Raw genomic sequence first — 19978 nt, 5'->3', positions numbered from 1 at the left:
GCAAAGAAATCAAACTGTAGATGTGCATAAATTTAATGATATGGAAGAATGAGAAATGACACATGGAAGAAGTATTGAATGCATGAAAGAAGTGATGCACAAAGCCATGGATAGTCATGACACCAGCTAAAAGGTATCAATAAGTAGAAATCAATCCTGATACTTAGTAAAAAATAATATCAGCTGATGGCCTTTAAAATGGTGTCTCATTACCAAGGTACCACACAAGAAACATTTCATGATTGGTAAAACCAGTGAGCGGTCTCAAGACCTTCACAACCTTATTATTGCAAAACACACTAATGGTATAAGTTACATAAGAAGTTCTAAATTATTGAAGTCCAGTGAGCACTGTTGTGGCCATAATCCAGAATAGAAAATAACATAATTTCACCATAAACTGGCCACGACCAGGTGCTCCCCAAAAGATTTCAGACAGAGGAGTGAAAAGAATTATCAGAAGAGTTGTCCAAGAGCCAAGAACCACCTGTGCAGAGCTACAGAAAGACCTGGAATCAGCAGGTAGAATCGTTTCAAAGAAAACAATAAGTAATGCACTCCCCGTCCCTCGCCTGTATGCACGCTCCTGTATGCACGCTCCTGTATGCACGCTCCTGTATGCACGCTCACCACGCAACGCTCCATTGCTGAACACAAAGCAGTTTCAAGTGTATTTAAAGCTTCCTCAACAACATTGAGACAAGTCTGGGAAATACTGGGAGAAGGTAGTCTGGTCAGATGAGAGCAAAATTGAAGTCTTTGGATGCCACACTACACAACGTGTTTGGAGGTCAAAAGGCAAATCACTCCCAAAATACCCACAACAGTGAAATCTGGAGGTGGGAACGTCATGGTGTGGGGCTGTTTTTCAGCATATGGCAGTGGCAAACTTCATGTGATTGAAGGAAGGATGAATGGACAAATGTACTGAGACATTCCTGTTAAAAATCTATGGCCATCTACCAGGATAATGAAGATGAAACGAGGGTGGACATTTCGGCAAGACAATGATCCCAAACACACAGCCTGCATTTTCCTAACCACAGATCCTATTAGTGCATGAAATATGACTGAGTTGAATTTTGGGTCCACCGTGCTGCAGTCCTGCTATGTGCACCCGGCATGTCCCAGAATCCCTCCACTTGTACCAGTGATCCATTAGATCCCATGGGGACGTGAGCTCCTACCTTCAGCCCCGTTCCCAGCACAATGACATCATACTCTTCCTCCATGCTGGAGAGCTGGGTTCGTTCCTCACATTCGTGGCTACCTGTGGTGTTGTATGTGACACTCTGTGGTGCTAATCTGCTCTGACTGGCGGTGATAAGCCACCAGCTTTCAGACTGTTACTTGGCCCAGTGACCCGAAGCCGGGCCACCTGCCTGTAATCCAGCTAAATAACACAGCAAGGGCTGTGCGGGATGGGAGCCTGGTGCAGAAATGCTATAATCATGTGTAACCATGGATAATTGCCCACCCATTATTAAAGGAGTGGTCTCAACTTCTTACATAGGTAAAATTGCAAAGGGCTTGTAAAAGATAAAGAACTCTCCAATTTACTTTTTACTAAAATTCCTCTCCATTCTGAAGAACGCAGGGATTTTTGTTATTGTATAGTTTTTACTGCTCGTTGCCTAACTGACCGGCCACCTTTGCTGTCTATCGGAGGTGGCTGATTTCCATGAAGCGTTTTCTGCAAGCTGTTTGTTATACAGCTTGTAAGTGCTGCTCTGAACCTGGGCAGAGCCAATGATGCCACTGCTTGCCGCATGGGAGAACGCACGGTTTACATTGAAGGCTACAACTCTGCTGCTCGTCCGAACTGTCAATCTTCAGGAGCCTATTGCTCTCCAGGCAAATTGGTAGCCGGTAGGCAGGGAGAGTGCTTTAGAAGGCATTAAACCTTCAAAAGTTATCTTCCACATAGCTAAACCCTCATACACATGCACGCTGTTACACATAGTTTTGCACAAACTTCGCCAACTGACATGGCAGTGTTAGGCTACTTTCACACATCCGGTTTGTGCACTGCGGCTCAATCCGGCTGTGAAACCTATGCAACGGATGCGGCGAAAACACCGCATCCTTTGCATAAGTTTTCACATGCGGCCGGTCCGTTTTTTTCCGCTTGCGGCACGCTACTGAGCATGCGCAGTGGAAGAAACCGCATGCGGCAGCCGGATGCGTTTTTTTCCGCATCGCGCCGCATCCGGCGTCCATAGGCATGCATTGAAAAAATGCGCCGCAGCGGCCAAATGCGGCGCGATGCGTTTTTTTTGCCGGAGCAAAAAACGTTGCAGGCAACGTTCCATCCGGCCGCGGCATCGGCTGAATCTGCCGCATGCGGCAAAAAACGGACCGAACGCAAGCCCATGCTGCACAATACGGCACTAATGTAAGTCTATGCAAAAAAAACTGCAACCGGCAGCAAAAAAAACGGTTGCGGTTTTTCTGCAGAGCGCCGTATTGTGCCGCAGAGCAAAAAACGGATGTGTGAAAGTAGCCTTAGGCACTGTTCAGATTGCAGATTCTGACACTCCGCCTGAATATTTCTCTGGTGTCTGGGATCTATCTGGTGTATGCTGATGAATAGGCAGGCTGGTGTGACGCCCTGGCCTATCAGGTTGTCGCAGGGTATTGTGCAATCTGCCCTTCTGCACAGTATCCACTCCTCCTTGGTTACGGATCCTGGTCCTCTGGTGTTGTTAACAGCTTAGCCAATCAAAATCCTAGGAACACTTCCCACTTTAACCTACTAGACACACCATTGGGGGGCCTGAAGGGAATAGGGCCGCCCACATGGGGGGTTGGTGAGAAGAAAGTGAGGACAGTGACAGTTGAGAGTTGAGAGTGAAGGAGAGAGGAGGTGAAGTGGCTCTCGTGAGGAGAGGCCACGGAGGAGAGCTCCTGTATACCAGGTGGCAGACGTTGGTCTGGGCCTGGTAGGAGCTGGAACCCGGTCGCAGGGGGTAGTGTCAAGGGGCACGGACTGCCGAGGAGGGCAGCCGGCGGCCTTGAGATATCACCGGGCAGGGGCCAGGGCACGACGGGGTACGTGGGCCCCAGGCCGGAAAGTAGCTTTACGCGTTCCGGTAATTTACCCGACGGGGGTAAAGACTTCAAGTGTCATCCCCAACCTGCTCCAAAATCGGGGTACTAGCGCACCGATGGGATAGGACTTTCCCACTACAGTCCAAAGAAATCCTACGCGTGAACCCTGAGAGCAAGCTCACTCCATTAGCGATACGGGTGAGCGAGACCCGGAGAGTTTCATACCAACGGGTCCAATCGAGACTAAGGTGCCAGGGATAGGGCCACAGACCAACAACAACACCAGTGGCACGGATCCAGGCGTGCTCCCTGCAGACTATGGTGGTGCTCAGAACTTTGGTTTACAAGCTGTCAGTCTGGTTATTCTGGGACTGAGTGAGTACATTGGAAACCCCCTGCACCTATCCCCCAACGGCACCCGAACACCATCCATCACCAACGGGCCCCGGGACACAAACCCCCTACCCACGGAGGGGTTAAACATCAGGCTGCCACACCATCGTCATCAGGCTCCCCAACTGCAGCGGTGGTCCCTCACATTACCACGCACCGTGGGTGGCGTCACGAACTTTCCAAAATCCCCCTGTACATATCTCCCCCCCCTTCTTTTAATCGAGTGGCCGTGCGACCCCCGGGTCCGGAGACCCCTCGAGCCACCGCGGATCTGAATCCGAGCGGCGGCAGCAGCCCGGCTGCTCGCACGGGGGCGATACACCAGCAAGAGTTAATCTCTGCTAGTTTGCTTGCTCCTTTAATCACATGTTGTGGGGAGACCTATAACATCTGGTCCCCTCCTATTTATGCTGGTGGAAACCTTCCACACATGCCAACTATAGTTTATTCTATGTTGGTCTGTGAGGTGCGGTGTCCCAAACTTATTGGTGAAAGTTGTGCTCTTTGCTTCGTGCGGTGGTGGAGTTTATCCATTTTTTTGTCTCTTCCTTCCTGCTCTTGTTTTTCCTCCTGAACCTATTATTGTCTTTACTTTTGCATGTGTGTGCTGTGTGACAGAGTTTTGGTTTTCGCCTGTCTGTCTTGATCTGTGAATTTCATCACACTCCTGTCCCGTCCCTTCCCGGGGGGAGGGGGAATCAGATCAGGACTGGTCAGAGGAGCAGGGCCAGGAATGGGACTCGGGCATCTCCACCATCAAGAGTATCCCTGAGGTTAGGGATAGCATAGGGCCCCCAAGCTTGAGGGACAGCTTGGGACACACGCTCGGCCTAGTTGAGCATGCATATGCTGTCAATGAAGCAAGATGCTGGCTAAAAGCTCACAAATCAATTTAATTTTCCCGATGTCATCTGACAAGGGTGAGTCAAGGGTTCCCCATACACAAACGTTTGCCGCTTCTACTATGTTGTACAACCCATGTGGTGCCAGCCACCTAGGACAGAACCCTCTTGGTGCTCAATGCAAATTGTGAGGCAAATCCTGGGATATGAAGAGGAATTATGACTGGAAGTCATAATCGCTCTCATCACTCCCTGGCAGTGCCCCCTCCCTTCTTGTTCTCAGATGTCCAGCATCTGTGAAGGTGTCACATCCCAGCCATCTCCTGTGATATGGAGATTAGGTGATGTGGGAACAATGGACACAGGATGACTCCCTGCCGTGACCCTGTAGTAGGGGCTGCTATCTAATTAGCAAGGCTATGGAAGTATCCAGACAGAACGACTCCAGTAAAAAATGGTTCATATCTCGCAAGCCATATTTCCGATAAATATGGCAACCATAAAAATGGTGTCTCCGCATGCGGACGATGCTGGCACACCCTTTTTATGGGAGCAGGACCTGGGGAAATACCCCAGGCGTGATATCAGCCAATGGGGAACTAGTAGACAAGTCATGAGTCCTCTCGTTCCGTAGCTAAATTCATAGCTGTCACAATGAGAGCGTTGGCGTCCGCCTACGACGCTCCCAGGCAAAGTTATGGCCCATATTCCATGTTGGGATATTGTCCATAACTCAAGCCAGGGGTGGAGCAGTGTTCCCTGTGAGGTCACGAAGGTAGGAGGGGACCTGGATTTGCCCAGGTTGATAACCCTACTTCGGCCATTTTCCAGCGTTCTTTCGCTGGGGGTCACGTGCAGGAAACATCTGTGGGAAGGATCCTAGAAACCTGGTCTACAGCGCCCCCCTGTGGCCAGACGCACAAGGTAACTGCTGGAACTGTGTATGCCTGTTTGTAAACCATGCTTTGCTTGTAGCTGTACTCTGACATATGTATATTCTGTAGATCTCCTATTGTATATATTGTAAGTCTAGTGTGCTTTAGGCTGATTAAATTATATAATTAATCTTGGGCTGCTCTGTTATCTCGATCTTGAATCCCACGTCTGTGTGTTCGGCTAATAGTTACCGTGAAGCGGTTGGTGGCAGCGAGTTGTGCCAAGGATTATTGTGGGGAGGCCAGTGAGATTCGGGGAGATTTTATATATTCCGCCCGCGGAGGTCGGGGGAATATATACCCTACTCTCACCGGGGACCCTTCAATAATCGGCATAAGTAGTATAGCGGCCTCCTTGCTTATTGTCGGGCAATTCCATAATTGGCCTGACTATAAGAGGGGCGCTAGAGAGCGCGTCACGTGCTCTGTCTGTCGGTCGGGAGGTATAAAGGAGGGGTGACCCCCCACTTGTTACACCCCGATTGTGACGTACTGGTAGCCAGCGCGGGGGATTTCTGAGTGACCCCCCCGGTGGTTCGTGACATATTGGTGGCATAGCGGTGGGATCGAGATAATAGTGTGTGTGAGTGTGAGACCCATACTCCCAGACACTAAAGACTGCCTGCAGCAGCTGTGGCTGCTGGGGTCTTCAGACTAGCTCAACACTAGAGTGTCAGAGTGCAGATACTGTAAGGTGTGTGGGTGCATCAGGTGTCAGTTCTGTGTCAGTGACCAAAAGTCTGCAAGAATGGCTGATGGCACCAGGAGCAGAGCTATGCAACTGGCCAATGCTAAAGCAGGAGCCGAAGAGAGGGAGGACGGTGCTGTGGACAGTAATGAGGAGGTTGCCCACGAGTCCTCCAGGAGCTCGACGCCAGAGAACAGCTCTGCAGAGGACATTGCACAACCTGGCAATTATGGACAAGATGAGGAGCAGCTCACCCAAGGGTCCTCAACGAGCCAGATGCCAGCCCTCCGCTCTGCAATGGACAGTGAATCACCAGGCTCCGCAGCGGGCCGCAGATCACCACGTGCCATTCCACCGAGCCTGGGAGGCTCGGATAGCCTTCTTCAAATGGCTATGGCCCTTCTCCAGGCTGGAGACCGGGATACCTACGAGATACTCATGGCCGAGCGTGAGCGACAGGCAGCGCGTGACGCTGAGGCTGCGGAGCGGCAAGCAGTGCGTGAGGCTGCGGAGCGGCAAGCAGCACGTGAAGAGCGCCAGGCAGAGCGTGACTACCAGCTGCAGCTAGCTCAGCTCCGGCCCTCATCAGCCACACGTGACCTTCAAGACACCAAACTTCCAAAGGTCCGTGTTGAGGACTTCCCAGTGCTGGAGAAGGATGGAGACTTGGACTCTTTCTTGACTGCTTTTGAACGGACGTGCCTGCAGCACCATCTGGACAAGGACCAGTGGGCCAAATACCTGACCCCCCGTTTAAGGGGTAAGGCCCTGGATATCCTTGGGGACTTGCCTGCTGAGGCAGATCAGGGCTACGACACCATCAAGCGGGCCCTGATCCAACAGTACAACCTCACTCCAGAGTCCTACCGCAAGAAGTTCCGGAGCCTACAGAAGGGACCAAAGGACTCCTGGGCTGACCACCGGCGGGCACTTGCCCGAGCTGCCGACCACTGGACCCAAGGCCTGCAGCTTTCCACCGGACCGGAGATCCTGGACTTGTTCATCACGGAGCAACGCTTGTGGAACTGCCCTGAGGATCTCCGCCAGTTCATCCGAGACCAGAAGCCAAAGGGGTCCACGGCTACAGCTGCCCTGGCCGATGACTACACCAACAATCGGGCTCCTGAGGCCAGGAGAGCAGCCACCAGCAGCACCTGGAGAGGGGGTAAGACGAACTCTGCGACTGCCCCACCTGCCCCTAGACTGCAGGGGGTGTCCCCCTCAACTCCCCTCTCCAGGCCCGTGGCAGAACCAAGACGGTGCCACCAGTGCAACCTACCTGGACACTTCAAGGCCATGTGCCCTCAGCGTCCCAAGGCCCCGGCTCCGTCCCCGTCCCAAGGGCCGCCCAAGGTGTATTGTGTGGGTGGGGGTGGTGGTAGGTCCCTGGACAGCTTCCAACCTGTCACCGTCGGCCGGTCTGTGACCATGGGACTGCGAGACAGCGCCTCGGAGGTGACTCTGGTGCGGCCTGAGATGGTGTCCCCCCAAGACTTGATCCCTGGAAAAACCCTCGCTGTCTCCGGGATTGGAGGCATTGACCCGGCGCTGCCTGTTGCTGACATTTATGTGGACTGGGGCGCAGGGCGAGGGGTGAGGGAGGTGGGGGTAACTGATCGGATCCCCGCAAACGTGCTACTTGGGACAGATTTGGGGCAGATAACCTCCCAGTTTGGGCCCCCACCAAGGGCTGAACCTTCAGCCAGTACGGACATGACTCCTGACAATGTTAATGTGTTATCTATGAATGATGTGAGAGAGGGGGGAGTGAACTCTGATATTTCTGCTTGCACAGACACCATAGACACACACACAGCTGCAGCTGTGACAGGGGAGGGGGTCAGAGAAAGGTGTGACAATGCCTCTACAAGTAATCAGCCTGTGAGCTGGGATCTGTTGCCCTCTGCAGGGATAAGCAGAGAGCAGGGTGCTGCAGGGGGAGGACCAGTGTGTGGGGTGGGGGCTACCACAGCAAATGTGGGGTCCCCAGAGATTTCACAGCGGGGTTCTGTTGCTGCAGGAGGGGAACAGGCAGGTGAGATTGGGGCCGGTCCCGGAGCGGAAGTGCTCCCAGGTAAGATCTCGGTGCAGGGTTCCCCCACAACCGGGGTGTCAGGAAGCCAGGTAGGTCTGCCTGAACCGGCGACTTGGTCAGGAACGGAGGAGGAGCAGGCACGACCCACGGTCGCAGCGGCTGTGGCCGCTGTCACCCGCAGTGGGAGTGCTGGAAGCCAAGGGGCCTCCCGGAGGTCCGATAGCTCTTCCCCTTCTGACCAAGTGGCAGCCGAGTCAGGTGGAGGCCAGGACACAGGTCCCGGAGTACTGACTGAAGATGTGACAGTCTCGTCGATTCTGGCCACATCTAGTCAGGGGTTTCAGGCAGCGTTAGAAGCTGACGACAGCCTGAAAGCTCTTAAGGAGCAGGCGGCACAGCCTCCCTCGGACTCGGACCCGGAGCGAGTGGTCTGGGACCAAGGACGGCTGTACCGGGCCACGGTCCAGCAGGGTTCACCGGAGGCGTGGCCCAGGGGCCGACAGTTGGTGGTACCCTATCCGTTCCGGACGGAGTTGTTGCGGATCGCACATGAGATTCCGATGGCCGGACACCTAGGGATCGCTAAGACCAAGGCCAGGTTAAACCAGCATTTCTACTGGCCAAAAATGGGGGCCGATGTGGCTGCCTACTGCCGTTCGTGTGAAACCTGTCAGAGAGTGGGGAAGGCGGGGCCACACCCCAAAGCCCCACTAGTATCTCTGCCAATCATCGATGAGCCTTTCAGGAGGGTGGCTGTGGATCTGGTCGGCCCGCTGGCCATCCCCAGCAGCTCCGGGAAACGCTTCATACTGACGGTAGTGGACTATGCCACCCGGTACCCGGAAGCAGTGGCCTTGTCGTCCATTCGGGCTGACAAGGTGGCCACCGCATTGCTGGAGATTTTCTCCCGAGTGGGTTTTCCCCAGGAAATGCTCACTGACCGGGGGACCCAATTCATGTCCCAGCTGATGGAGGCCCTCTGTAAGCAAGTCCAGGTGCGACATCTGGTGGCCAGCCCGTACCATCCACAGACTAATGGCCTGTGCGAGCGGTTTAATGGCACCTTAAAGCAGATGCTTAAGATGTTGGTCGACTCCCATGGGCGTGACTGGGAGCGGTATCTCCCACACCTGTTATTTGCTTACCGGGAGGTTCCACAGGCCTCAACAGGATTCTCACCGTTTGAGCTCCTGTACGGGCGACGTGTGCGGGGCCCCCTGGCTCTGGTGAAAGAGGCTTGGGAAGGGGATTTGGCCACCCCTGGAGTGTCGGTTATCGAGTATGTCGTGCGCTTCCGGGACAAAATGCAGGCCTTGACGCAACTGGTACACGACAATATGGCTCAAGCCCAGGCCGATCAGAAGCGTTGGTACGACCAGAACGCTTGTGAGAGGACCTACCAAGTGGGTCAAAAGGTGTGGGTACTGGTCCCCGTACCACAGGACAAGCTTCAGGCAGCCTGGGAAGGCCCATACCTCGTGTACCAGCAGCTCAACCCTGTAACGTACCTGGTCACCCTGGACCCTGCCCGTGGAAGGCGGAAGCCCTTCCATGTGAACATGATGAAGGCACATCATGAGCGGGAGGCATGTGCGCTCCCCGTGTGCAACCTGCCCGAGGAGGGAGAAGCGGAAACCCTCTTGGATATGCTAGCCCAGGTTAGGGCAGGCGGATCCATTGAGGATGTGGAGGTTGGCCACCAGCTCTTGGAGGACCAACGGTCCCAGCTGTGGGCCACCCTACACCCCTTCCGGGGGTTGTTTACCAACCAGCCCGGAAGGACTGACTTGGCTGTCCATCACGTGGACACTGGGGATCATCCCCCGATCCGGCGTTCAGCATATCGGGTCTCCCTGGAGGTGCAGCAACACATGCGCCAGGAGATTGACGAGATGCTGAAGCTGGGGGTGATCCAGGCATCCAACAGCGCTTGGGCCTCGCCTGTAGTCCTCGTCCCTAAGAAGGACAGAACCACTCGGTTCTGCGTGGACTACAGGGGGCTCAATGCTGTCACGGTCGCCGATGCGTACCCAATGCCACGCATCGATGACCTGCTCGATCAGTTGGCCGGGGCTCAGTACCTGACCATCATGGACCTGAGCCGGGGATATTGGCAGATCCCCCTGACTCGCAAGGCCAGGGAACGCTCTGCCTTTATTACCCCATTTGGACTGTACGAGTCCACGGTGATGCCATTCGGGATGAGGAATGCCCCTGCCACCTTCCAGCGGATGGTCAACACCCTGCTCAAGGGACTTGAAGGGTACGCGGCCGCGTACCTGGATGACATTGCCGTCTTCAGTCCCACCTGGGAGGACCACCTAGAGCATCTAGCACAGGTGCTCAGGCGGATCCACCGGGCAGGTTTGACCATCAAGCCGGGAAAGTGTCAGCTGGCCATGAGCGAGGTCCAGTACCTCGGTCACCGGGTAGGTGGGAGAACACTGAAGCCCGAGCCTGAGAAAGTGGAGGCCATCGCATCCTGGCCCACCCCCAGGACCAAGAAGCAGGTGATGTCCTTCTTGGGGACCGCTGGGTACTATAGGAGGTTTGTTCCATGCTATAGTAGCCTGGCAAAGCCCTTGACGGACCTCACCAAGAAGAAGCTGCCCTCTGCAGTCGATTGGACAATGGACTGCGAGACAGCCTTCCGGGCCCTAAAGGACGCCCTGTCCAGCCCGCCCGTGCTACAGGCAGCCGACTTCACGCGGCCGTTTGTAGTACAGACCGACGCCAGTGACTTCGGCCTCGGTGCGGTGCTCAGCCAGGTGGACTCTGCGAGCCAAGAGCACCCAGTCTTGTACCTGAGCAGGAAGCTGTTACCAAGGGAAGTGGCCTATTCCACGATGGAGAAGGAGTGCCTGGCCATAGTGTGGGCCCTGCAGCGTCTGCAACCCTATCTATACGGGCGCCACTTCATCGTGGAGACGGACCACAATCCCCTCAGCTGGTTGCACACCGTCTCTGGGACGAATGGGCGATTGTTGCGATGGAGCCTTGCGCTCCAGCAATACAACTTCACCATTCGCCACAAAAGGGGCCGTGACCACGGTAACGCAGACGGGCTGTCCCGACAAGGAGAGGTCGCGGACGGGCGCACGGGGGAACACCGGAGTGTGCTGCCCCCTAGCGCCCTCAAAAGGGGGGAGGTGTGAGGCAAATCCTGGGATATGAAGAGGAATTATGACTGGAAGTCATAATCGCTCTCATCACTCCCTGGCAGTGCCCCCTCCCTTCTTGTTCTCAGATGTCCAGCATCTGTGAAGGTGTCACATCCCAGCCATCTCCTGTGATATGGAGATTAGGTGATGTGGGAACAATGGACACAGGATGACTCCCTGCCGTGACCCTGTAGTAGGGGCTGCTATCTAATTAGCAAGGCTATGGAAGTATCCAGACAGAACGACTCCAGTAAAAAATGGTTCATATCTCGCAAGCCATATTTCCGATAAATATGGCAACCATAAAAATGGTGTCTCCGCATGCGGACGATGCTGGCACACCCTTTTTATGGGAGCAGGACCTGGGGAAATACCCCAGGCGTGATATCAGCCAATGGGGAACTAGTAGACAAGTCATGAGTCCTCTCGTTCCGTAGCTAAATTCATAGCTGTCACAATGAGAGCGTTGGCGTCCGCCTACGACGCTCCCAGGCAAAGTTATGGCCCATATTCCATGTTGGGATATTGTCCATAACTCAAGCCAGGGGTGGAGCAGTGTTCCCTGTGAGGTCACGAAGGTAGGAGGGGACCTGGATTTGCCCAGGTTGATAACCCTACTTCGGCCATTTTCCAGCGTTCTTTCGCTGGGGGTCACGTGCAGGAAACATCTGTGGGAAGGATCCTAGAAACCTGGTCTACAGCGCCCCCCTGTGGCCAGACGCACACGGTAACTGCTGGAACTGTGTATGCCTGTTTGTAAACCATGCTTTGCTTGTAGCTGTACTCTGACATATGTATATTCTGTAGATCTCCTATTGTATATATTGTAAGTCTAGTGTGCTTTAGGCTGATTAAATTATATAATTAATCTTGGGCTGCTCTGTTATCTCGATCTTGAATCCCACGTCTGTGTGTTCGGCTAATAGTTACCGTGAAGCGGTTGGTGGCAGCGAGTTGTGCCAAGGATTATTGTGGGGAGGCCAGTGAGATTCGGGGAGATTTTATATATTCCGCCCGCGGAGGTCGGGGGAATATATACCCTACTCTCACCGGGGACCCTTCAATAATCGGCATAAGTAGTATAGCGGCCTCCTTGCTTATTGTCGGGCAATTCCATAATTGGCCTGACTATAAGAGGGGCGCTAGAGAGCGCGTCACGTGCTCTGTCTGTCGGTCGGGAGGTATAAAGGAGGGGTGACCCCCCACTTGTTACACCCCGATTGTGACGTACTGGTAGCCAGCGCGGGGGATTTCTGAGTGACCCCCCCGGTGGTTCGTGACACAAATGTTTCAAAATTTTCCACTACCAACTTTGACTCCCTACTTGATTGCTCTAAGGTGGGCAATAGTTCATTTATTTCCCACATCTTGCCCCTCCCCCACCAATCCCCAAAATTCTGGCCATCATGTTTCCCTATCCCCTGCAATCACATCGTGACCCTCTACTGCCAGACACAATGCTTACAAACCAGTAATGATGACCTTTAGATATGAGATGTCCTCTAGAGGAATTGGGGGAGCTGCATGCTACTCCACTGCTATCCTGAATAATTATACACATACTATAGAAGGGAATCACTTTTAGGTGGGCAATGTCGCCCCCTGCTGATCTAAAGACGCATAGAAGAAAGGATTACATGCTTAATAACTAACTTTCATATAGAATTTTTAAATATTTCTTTTTACAGGAATGAAGACAAGTCCCCTTTGCAATCACTTTATAAGGAGATTTATCTTCATTCCTGAAAAAAAATATCATAACTTTCCAGGCTGGACTAAATTATTAAACAAAAATAGAAGTTTAGTTACTCTTTATACCAGCGTTAATGGTGCAGAGGGAAAGTGATTTAAACACATATCATGGAGTAAGATTTTTTTTATTATTATTACATAAAATGTACAAAAAATTCACTGTGTACATACATTACTGATCCTGTACTGATCCTGAGTTACCTCCTGTATTATACTCCAGAGCTGCACTCACTATTCTGCTGGTGCAGTCACTGTGTATATACATTACATTACTGATCCAGAGTAACATCCTGTATTATATTCCAGAGCTGCACTCACTATTCTGCTGGTGCAGTCACTGTGTGCATACATTACATTACTGATCCTGTACTGATCCTGAGTTACATCCTGTATTATACTACAGAGCTGCCCTCACTATTCTGCTGGTGCAGTCACTGTGTACATACATCACTTATCCTGTACTGAGGCGTTACATCCTGTATTATACTGCAGAGCTGCACTCACTATTCTGCTGGTGCAGTCACTGTTTACATACAAAACATTACTTATCCTCTACTGATTCTGAGTTACATCCTGCATTATACTTCAGAGCTGCACTCACTATTCTGCTGGTGCAGTCACTGTGTACATATATTACATTACTTATCCTGTACTGTTTCTGAGCTACATCCTGTATTATACTCCAGAGCTGCACTCACTATTCTGCTGGTGCAGTCACTGTGTACATACATTACATTACTTATCTTGTACTGATCCTGAGTTACATCCTGTATTATGCTCCAGAGCTGCACTCACTATTCTGCTGGTGCAGTCACTGTGTACATATATTACATTACTTATCCTGTACTGATCCTGAGTTACCTCCTGTACTATACTCCACAGCTGCACTCAATATTCTGCTGGTGCAGTCACCGTGTACATACATTACTGATTTTGAGTTACATCCTGTATTATACTCCAGAGCTGCACTCACTATTCTGCTGGTGCAGTCACTGTGTACATATATTACATTACTTATCCTGTACTGATCCTGAGTTACCTCCTGTACTATACTCCACAGCTGCACTCAATATTCTGCTGGTGCAGTCACCGTGTACATACATTACTGATTTTGAGTTACATCCTGTATTATACTCCAGAGCTGCACTCACTATTCTGCTGGTGGAGTCACTGTGAACATACATTACATTACTTATCCTGTACTGAGGAGTTACATCCTCTGAGCTACATTCACTATTCTGCTGGTGAAGATTGTTGCATTTGGACACGTGCACACTGACCGTCCCGCGGCAGCACACACAGCGCTGTCACTACCAGTACTAGCTCGCACTCACAGGCCCTGCTAGGTAGGAAAGGGGATAGAGTCTGCTCCTCTACTCACCAGGCACCTCACATGCAGACTTTCATCTTCCCCCATCTCAGGGCTCTGGGTGGGTCCCAATACCGAATATAGAACCTTTTTAACCCCTTCCCCACCCGGCGATTTTCTGTTTTCATTTTTTCCTCCCTTCCATCAAATTGGCTGACATGTGCGGGGAAACGTGGGCTCGCCACAAGATCCCACATTAAAGGAGTGACACGATGTTGGTAGTACCGGTTAATATATAAAGCAGTCACAGTGTGTTCTATGGAATATAATGCAGTCAAAACCTCCTATAAATAATGTATGTCCAGCAATCACAGCGCAGTATAATATATCCAGCAGTCACAACCTCTATAACATATACAGCAGTCACAGCGCAGTATAATATATCCAGCAGTCACAACCTCCTATAAGATATACATCAGTCACAGCCTCCTATAACATATACAGCAGTCACAGCCTCCTATAATATATATACAGCGGTCACAGTCTCCTATAATATATCCAACAGTTAGAGCCTTCTAAATATATACAGCAGTCACAGCCTTCTGTAATATATCCAGCAGTCACAGATTCCTATGATATCTACAGCAGTCACAACCTGCTATAAGACATACATCAGTCACAACCTCCTATAACATATACAGCAGTCACAGCCTCCTATAATATATACATAAGTCACAACCTCCTATAAGATATACATCAGTCACGGCCTCCTATAACATATACAGCAGTCACAGTCTTCTATAATATATACAGCGGTCACAGTCTCCTATAATATATACAGCGGTCACAGTCTCCTATAATATATCTAACAGTTAGAGCCTGCTAAATATATACAGCAGCCACAGCCTCCTATAATATATCCAGCAGTCACAGATTCCTATGATATCTACAGCAGTCACAACCTCCTATAATATATACAGCAGTCACAGTCTCCTATTATATATATAGATCAGTCACAACCTCCTATAATATATACAGCAGTTACAGCCTCCCATAATATATCCAGCAGTCACAGCCTCGTATAATATATACAGCAGTCACAACCTCCTATAATATATCCAGCAGTCACAGCCTCGTATAATATATCCAGCAGTCACAGCCTCGTATAATATATACAGCAGTCACAGCCTCGTATAATATATACAGCAGTCACAGCCTTGTATAATATATACAGCAGTCAGAGCTTCCTATAATATATACAGGAGTCACAGCCTCCTATAATGTATACAGCAGTCACAGTTTCCTATAATATATCCAGCAGTTGCAGCCTCCTATAATATATCCAGCAGTCACAGTCTCCTATAATATATACAGCAATCACAGCCTTCTGTGTTATGATCTGGTAACCATGGACGATCACAAAAAATCCAATTAATCTGGAATAAAAAAACAAAATCACAAGAGTAGTTGGAAACTAAGCTGACTGCAATCCCCTATCGGACAACACTAGAAGTAGCAGTAGGATGTTCCTAACACACCTAGACAGCTCGTCACTGCCAGAGAAACTTACTACACCTCAAAGATAGAAATGAGGAATCCTAACTTGCCTCGGAGCAGTCCCCAAAGAAATAGCAACCCCCCAACATGCAACAACGGGGATGCAAGAAAACACAATACACAGAAAATATAGATTAGCAAAGGTGAGGCCCAACTTAGTAGATACAACAGGACAGGACAGATAACTGATTGCGGGCAGCAAAAAACCCTGGAAAAAATACCAAACTCCTGACAGGAAAAAAATACTAATACCACTGGGTCTTCCCCCGCTATATCAGGTACTCTTGTGCCAGACACTTTAAAGGGGTGGTTCACCCATATTTTTTATTGTCTAGATCGATATTATATTGAGAAACAATGTTTCTCTCAAATACCTTGTGTTGGCAATAGTGCCTGTGAGAGGCGCTATTGCAGACCGCTGCTCCCCGTCCAGTGACATACCCGTCCAATGCTGCCTCGTCACATCCGTGCAGCCGGCTACATTCTGAGCCCATCTGCTCCCTGCTCCTCCTCCCTCCTCCCTCACAGCACGTCTCTTGCTTGCAGCGTTCTGCGAGGAGGGAGGAGGGAGGGGGGAGCAGGAGACGTGCCGTGCTGTGCTAGGAGGGAGGAGGAGGGGGGAGCAAATGGGCTGTGACAGCAGTGAAACACCGCTCACAGCTCAGAGTCTGGAAGACTGTAGCCGGCTGCACGGATGTGACGTGGCAGCATTGGACGGGTACGTCACTGGACGGGGAGCAGCGGTCTGCAATAGCGCCTCTCACAGGCACTATTGCCAACACAAGGTATTTGAGAGAAACATTGTTTCTCAATATAATATCGATCTAGACAATAAAAAATATGGGTGAACCACCCCTTTAAGGTGAACTGCAGATATAATGGTAAGAAACAAAATCACAGAACAAACAATATTCTAAAGTGCAAATAATCCAAACATGAACAGGGAGCAAGCTCCCTTTTTTGCTGGAGGAACTGCCCTGTTCACAAAAGCAGAAAGACAGATCCTCACATACAAGAAATCAAACACAGAACTAAACGGAAAAAGCAGAAACACCCTAAAGTGCAATTTCAGCAATTAAGCACAGAAACTAGAAAACTTATCTGGAGTAGATTCAGTCACAGAACAAATGGGAGAAACTGAAGGGAAAACTCCCAGCCATCTTCAGAAGCAGCAATAAAACAGCTATAACCAGCCACCAGGTAGAAAATGCTCTTTTAAATACACTAGGCAGATCTTCAATAGGACTTCCTGAATTCCCAATTAACTCCAACACCTGTCTGAGTCACAGATTCACCCACTCGGATGACATTCACAACACTTCTGTAATATATACAGCAGTCACAGCCTCCTATAATATATATATATACATGTATATATACATATATATATACATACATGTATATATACATAGATATATACATACATGTATATATACATATATATACATACATACATGTATATATACATATATATATATATATATATATATATATATATACACATACTTGTATATATACATACATGTATATATACATACATGTATATATATATATATATATATATATATATATATATATATATAGCAGTCAGAACCTCCTATAATATATACAGCAGTCACAGTGGTCGATCATACTCACTGCTGCGCCATACACATTTGGTTCTTCAAATAATTCCTTTAAGATGTATTAATAGTAAAATAATAATAAAAACATTATTATTATCATTATTATTAATTATTATTTTTCCATCATGTGATGTGTATACTCCTTTAAATAACTTTGCCCATTTCAAACATGGCGGAATACAGATTCCTGCGCAGCACGTGATCATGCCCCGGGTGTCAGCAGGAGTCTGCACTGAGCTGAGCTCCTCGGATTCAGGCCGCACATTTTCTTAACGTCATGAACATGAACATTCACTGCTCTTGTCCGCAACGGAGACAGGAAACGCGACACTTCTTTTACCTCTAGTGACGATAGTGAATTAACCAGGATACGCTCACTTTAAAAAGGCGTGGTTTCTATGAAAAAAACTGCTTGTTGATAGGTTTTCAGAAATGTCATTCATCCAATTTGGCAGACGTCATCTTCAGTGAGTCGGGCAAGGGCGGGGCTTTTAAAAAAGTCGCTCGATAATTAGTGGAGAGGACTGTCAGTCAGCAAGGAGGGCGGAAGTGGTTGATATGGAGGCTGTTGATTGGTTAGTAGCTGTCGGGAACCGCTGTTCTGATTGGTCAGTTGTCTGCAAAGCAAAGTAGGGCGAAGGTCGCGGTGTAAAGCTTGTTCTGAGTGCGGGAGGCGGCTGTCACTGTCCGGTGCCCGGGACACTGCGGTCATCATGGCTGAGAAGAAGCAGCAGCAACAAGTGGTCAGCCCCTTGAAGAACTTTTTCGCCGGGGGCTTTGGAGGCGTGTGTCTGGTGTTTGCAGGACATCCCCTGGACACTATAAAGGTGAGGTCTGCAGAATCTATTAACCCCTTCAGGTTTCCAAAAATGCACATTCTGCATGCTTTGTCCCTAGGAAGCCGCTCCGCATTTTACAATGGAAGTCTATGACAAAAGGCGAAAAAAAATGCCTTAAAGTGTTTATTCGTTACTTAAGGGACCTTAGAAAAAAAAAAGAAACTAAATAAAAGCTTAAGAAAAAGCGCTGATGTTTCCCGCAGTGTTTTGCATCTGAAAATCCCACTGGGTTTCTGCAATCCTCAGAGAAAAACATTTGTGCAACTTTTCGGCGACTATTTCACAGCTGAAATTTTGCGACCTTCCTGAGAATTGCCGGGGGCGCTGTCGTCCTTCGCCTCTATTCTGTGAGTTGTAACGGAAAATTCAACTGGCACGGTTTACGAGTCACCGTGAGGAATCATTAGGTGCCATGTGACACAGCGCTGTATTGGGGGGTCTGCATGGCGATCCCCCTCGTGCTGACCATACCCGACCACTGTGGCCTTCAGATGGTGCATAAAGCTGACGTACCTGCAGGGGGCGCTCAAGCTCACTCACTACTTTTTGGGTGAAGGGTTATGGTGGTAGAGGGCGGCTCTGTGTGACTGCACGTTGGATCCTGGGTCATCGGTGACACTTTCTAATCTTTATTCTTTGAGATCTATCAGAAGGGACTAAGGCTTTGTGCGCACTAGAAAAGTGATTTTTCTCAATAAAATTTCTTGAGAAACTTCTGGGAGTTGAAGATTACTGCACCTGCGGTAAAAAAAACGCACCAAAACTGTGTTTTTGCCGCGGTTTTTCCGCAGGTTAGTCCCTGCGGTTTTTTTTATGCTGAACTGCAATAAATAATATAGATGATAGATAATCGATAGACAGATAATGGATAGAGGGAAAGATGGATAGATGAATAGATAGATGAGAAAGACCTACAGTTAGGTCCAGAAATATTTGGACAGTGACACAATTTTGGCGAGTTGGGCTCTGCATGCCACCACATTGGATTTGAAATGAAACCTCTACAACAGAATTCAAGTGCAGATTGTAACGTTTAATTTGAAGGTTTGAACAAAAATATCTGATAGAAATTGTAGGAATTGTCACATTTCTTTACAAACACTCCACATTTTAGAAGGTCAAAAGTAATTGGGCAAATAAACCAAACCCAAACAAAATATTTTTATTTTCAATATTTTGTTGCGAATCCTTTGGAGGCAATCACTGCCTTAAGTCTGGAACCCATGGACATCACCAAACGCTGGGTTTCCTCCTTCTTAATGCTTTGCCAGGCCTTTACAGCCGCAGCCTTCAGGTCTTGCTTGTTTGTGGGTCTTTCCGTCTTAAGTCTGGATTTGAGCAAGTGAAATGCATGCTCAATTGGGTTAAGATCTGTTGATTGACTTGGCCATTGCAGAATGTTCCACTTTTTTGCACTCATGAACTCCTGGGTAGCTTTGGCTGTATGCTTGGGGTCATTGTCCATCTGTACTATGAAGCGCCGTCCGATCAACTTTGCGGCATTTGGCTGAATCTGGGGTGAAAGTATATCCCGGTACACTTCAGAATTCATCCGGCTACTCTTGTCTGCTGTTATGTCATCAATAAACACAAGTGACCCAGTGCCATTGAAAGCCATGCATGCCCATGCCATCACGTTGCCTCCACCATATTTTACAGAGGATGTGGTGTGCCTTGGATCATGTGCCGTTCCCTTTCTTCTCCAAACTTTTTTCTTCCCATCATTCTGGTACAGGTTGATCTTGGTCTCATCTGTCCATAGAATACTTTTCCAGAACTGAGCTGGCTTCA

General features: G+C 49.5%; 2 protein-coding genes across 2 annotated transcripts in view; one reads left to right on the top strand and one right to left on the bottom strand.

Moving 5' to 3' along the window:
- The window catches only part of LOC142249136 (rab GDP dissociation inhibitor alpha-like), a 52723-nt gene extending 36482 nt beyond the window's left edge, over nt 1–16241 (bottom strand). The window contains exon 1 of the mRNA XM_075320736.1: nt 16165–16241. The gene's annotated coding sequence lies outside the window, so the exon portion shown is untranslated. The remainder of the gene's footprint in view (nt 1–16164) is intronic.
- Nucleotides 16242–17966: 1725 nt separating this feature from the next.
- Nucleotides 17967–19978, top strand: part of SLC25A20 (solute carrier family 25 member 20) — a 30056-nt gene continuing 28044 nt past the window's right edge. The window contains exon 1 of the mRNA XM_075321496.1: nt 17967–18175. Within this exon, the coding sequence (XP_075177611.1) occupies nt 18062–18175 (114 nt within the window). The 5' untranslated portion in view covers nt 17967–18061. The remainder of the gene's footprint in view (nt 18176–19978) is intronic.

This window comes from Anomaloglossus baeobatrachus, chromosome 8, assembly GCF_048569485.1.
Source record: "Anomaloglossus baeobatrachus isolate aAnoBae1 chromosome 8, aAnoBae1.hap1, whole genome shotgun sequence".
In the NCBI taxonomy this organism is placed as follows: domain Eukaryota; kingdom Metazoa; phylum Chordata; class Amphibia; order Anura; family Aromobatidae; genus Anomaloglossus; species Anomaloglossus baeobatrachus.
This window is presented reverse-complemented; position numbering and strand designations above follow the sequence as displayed.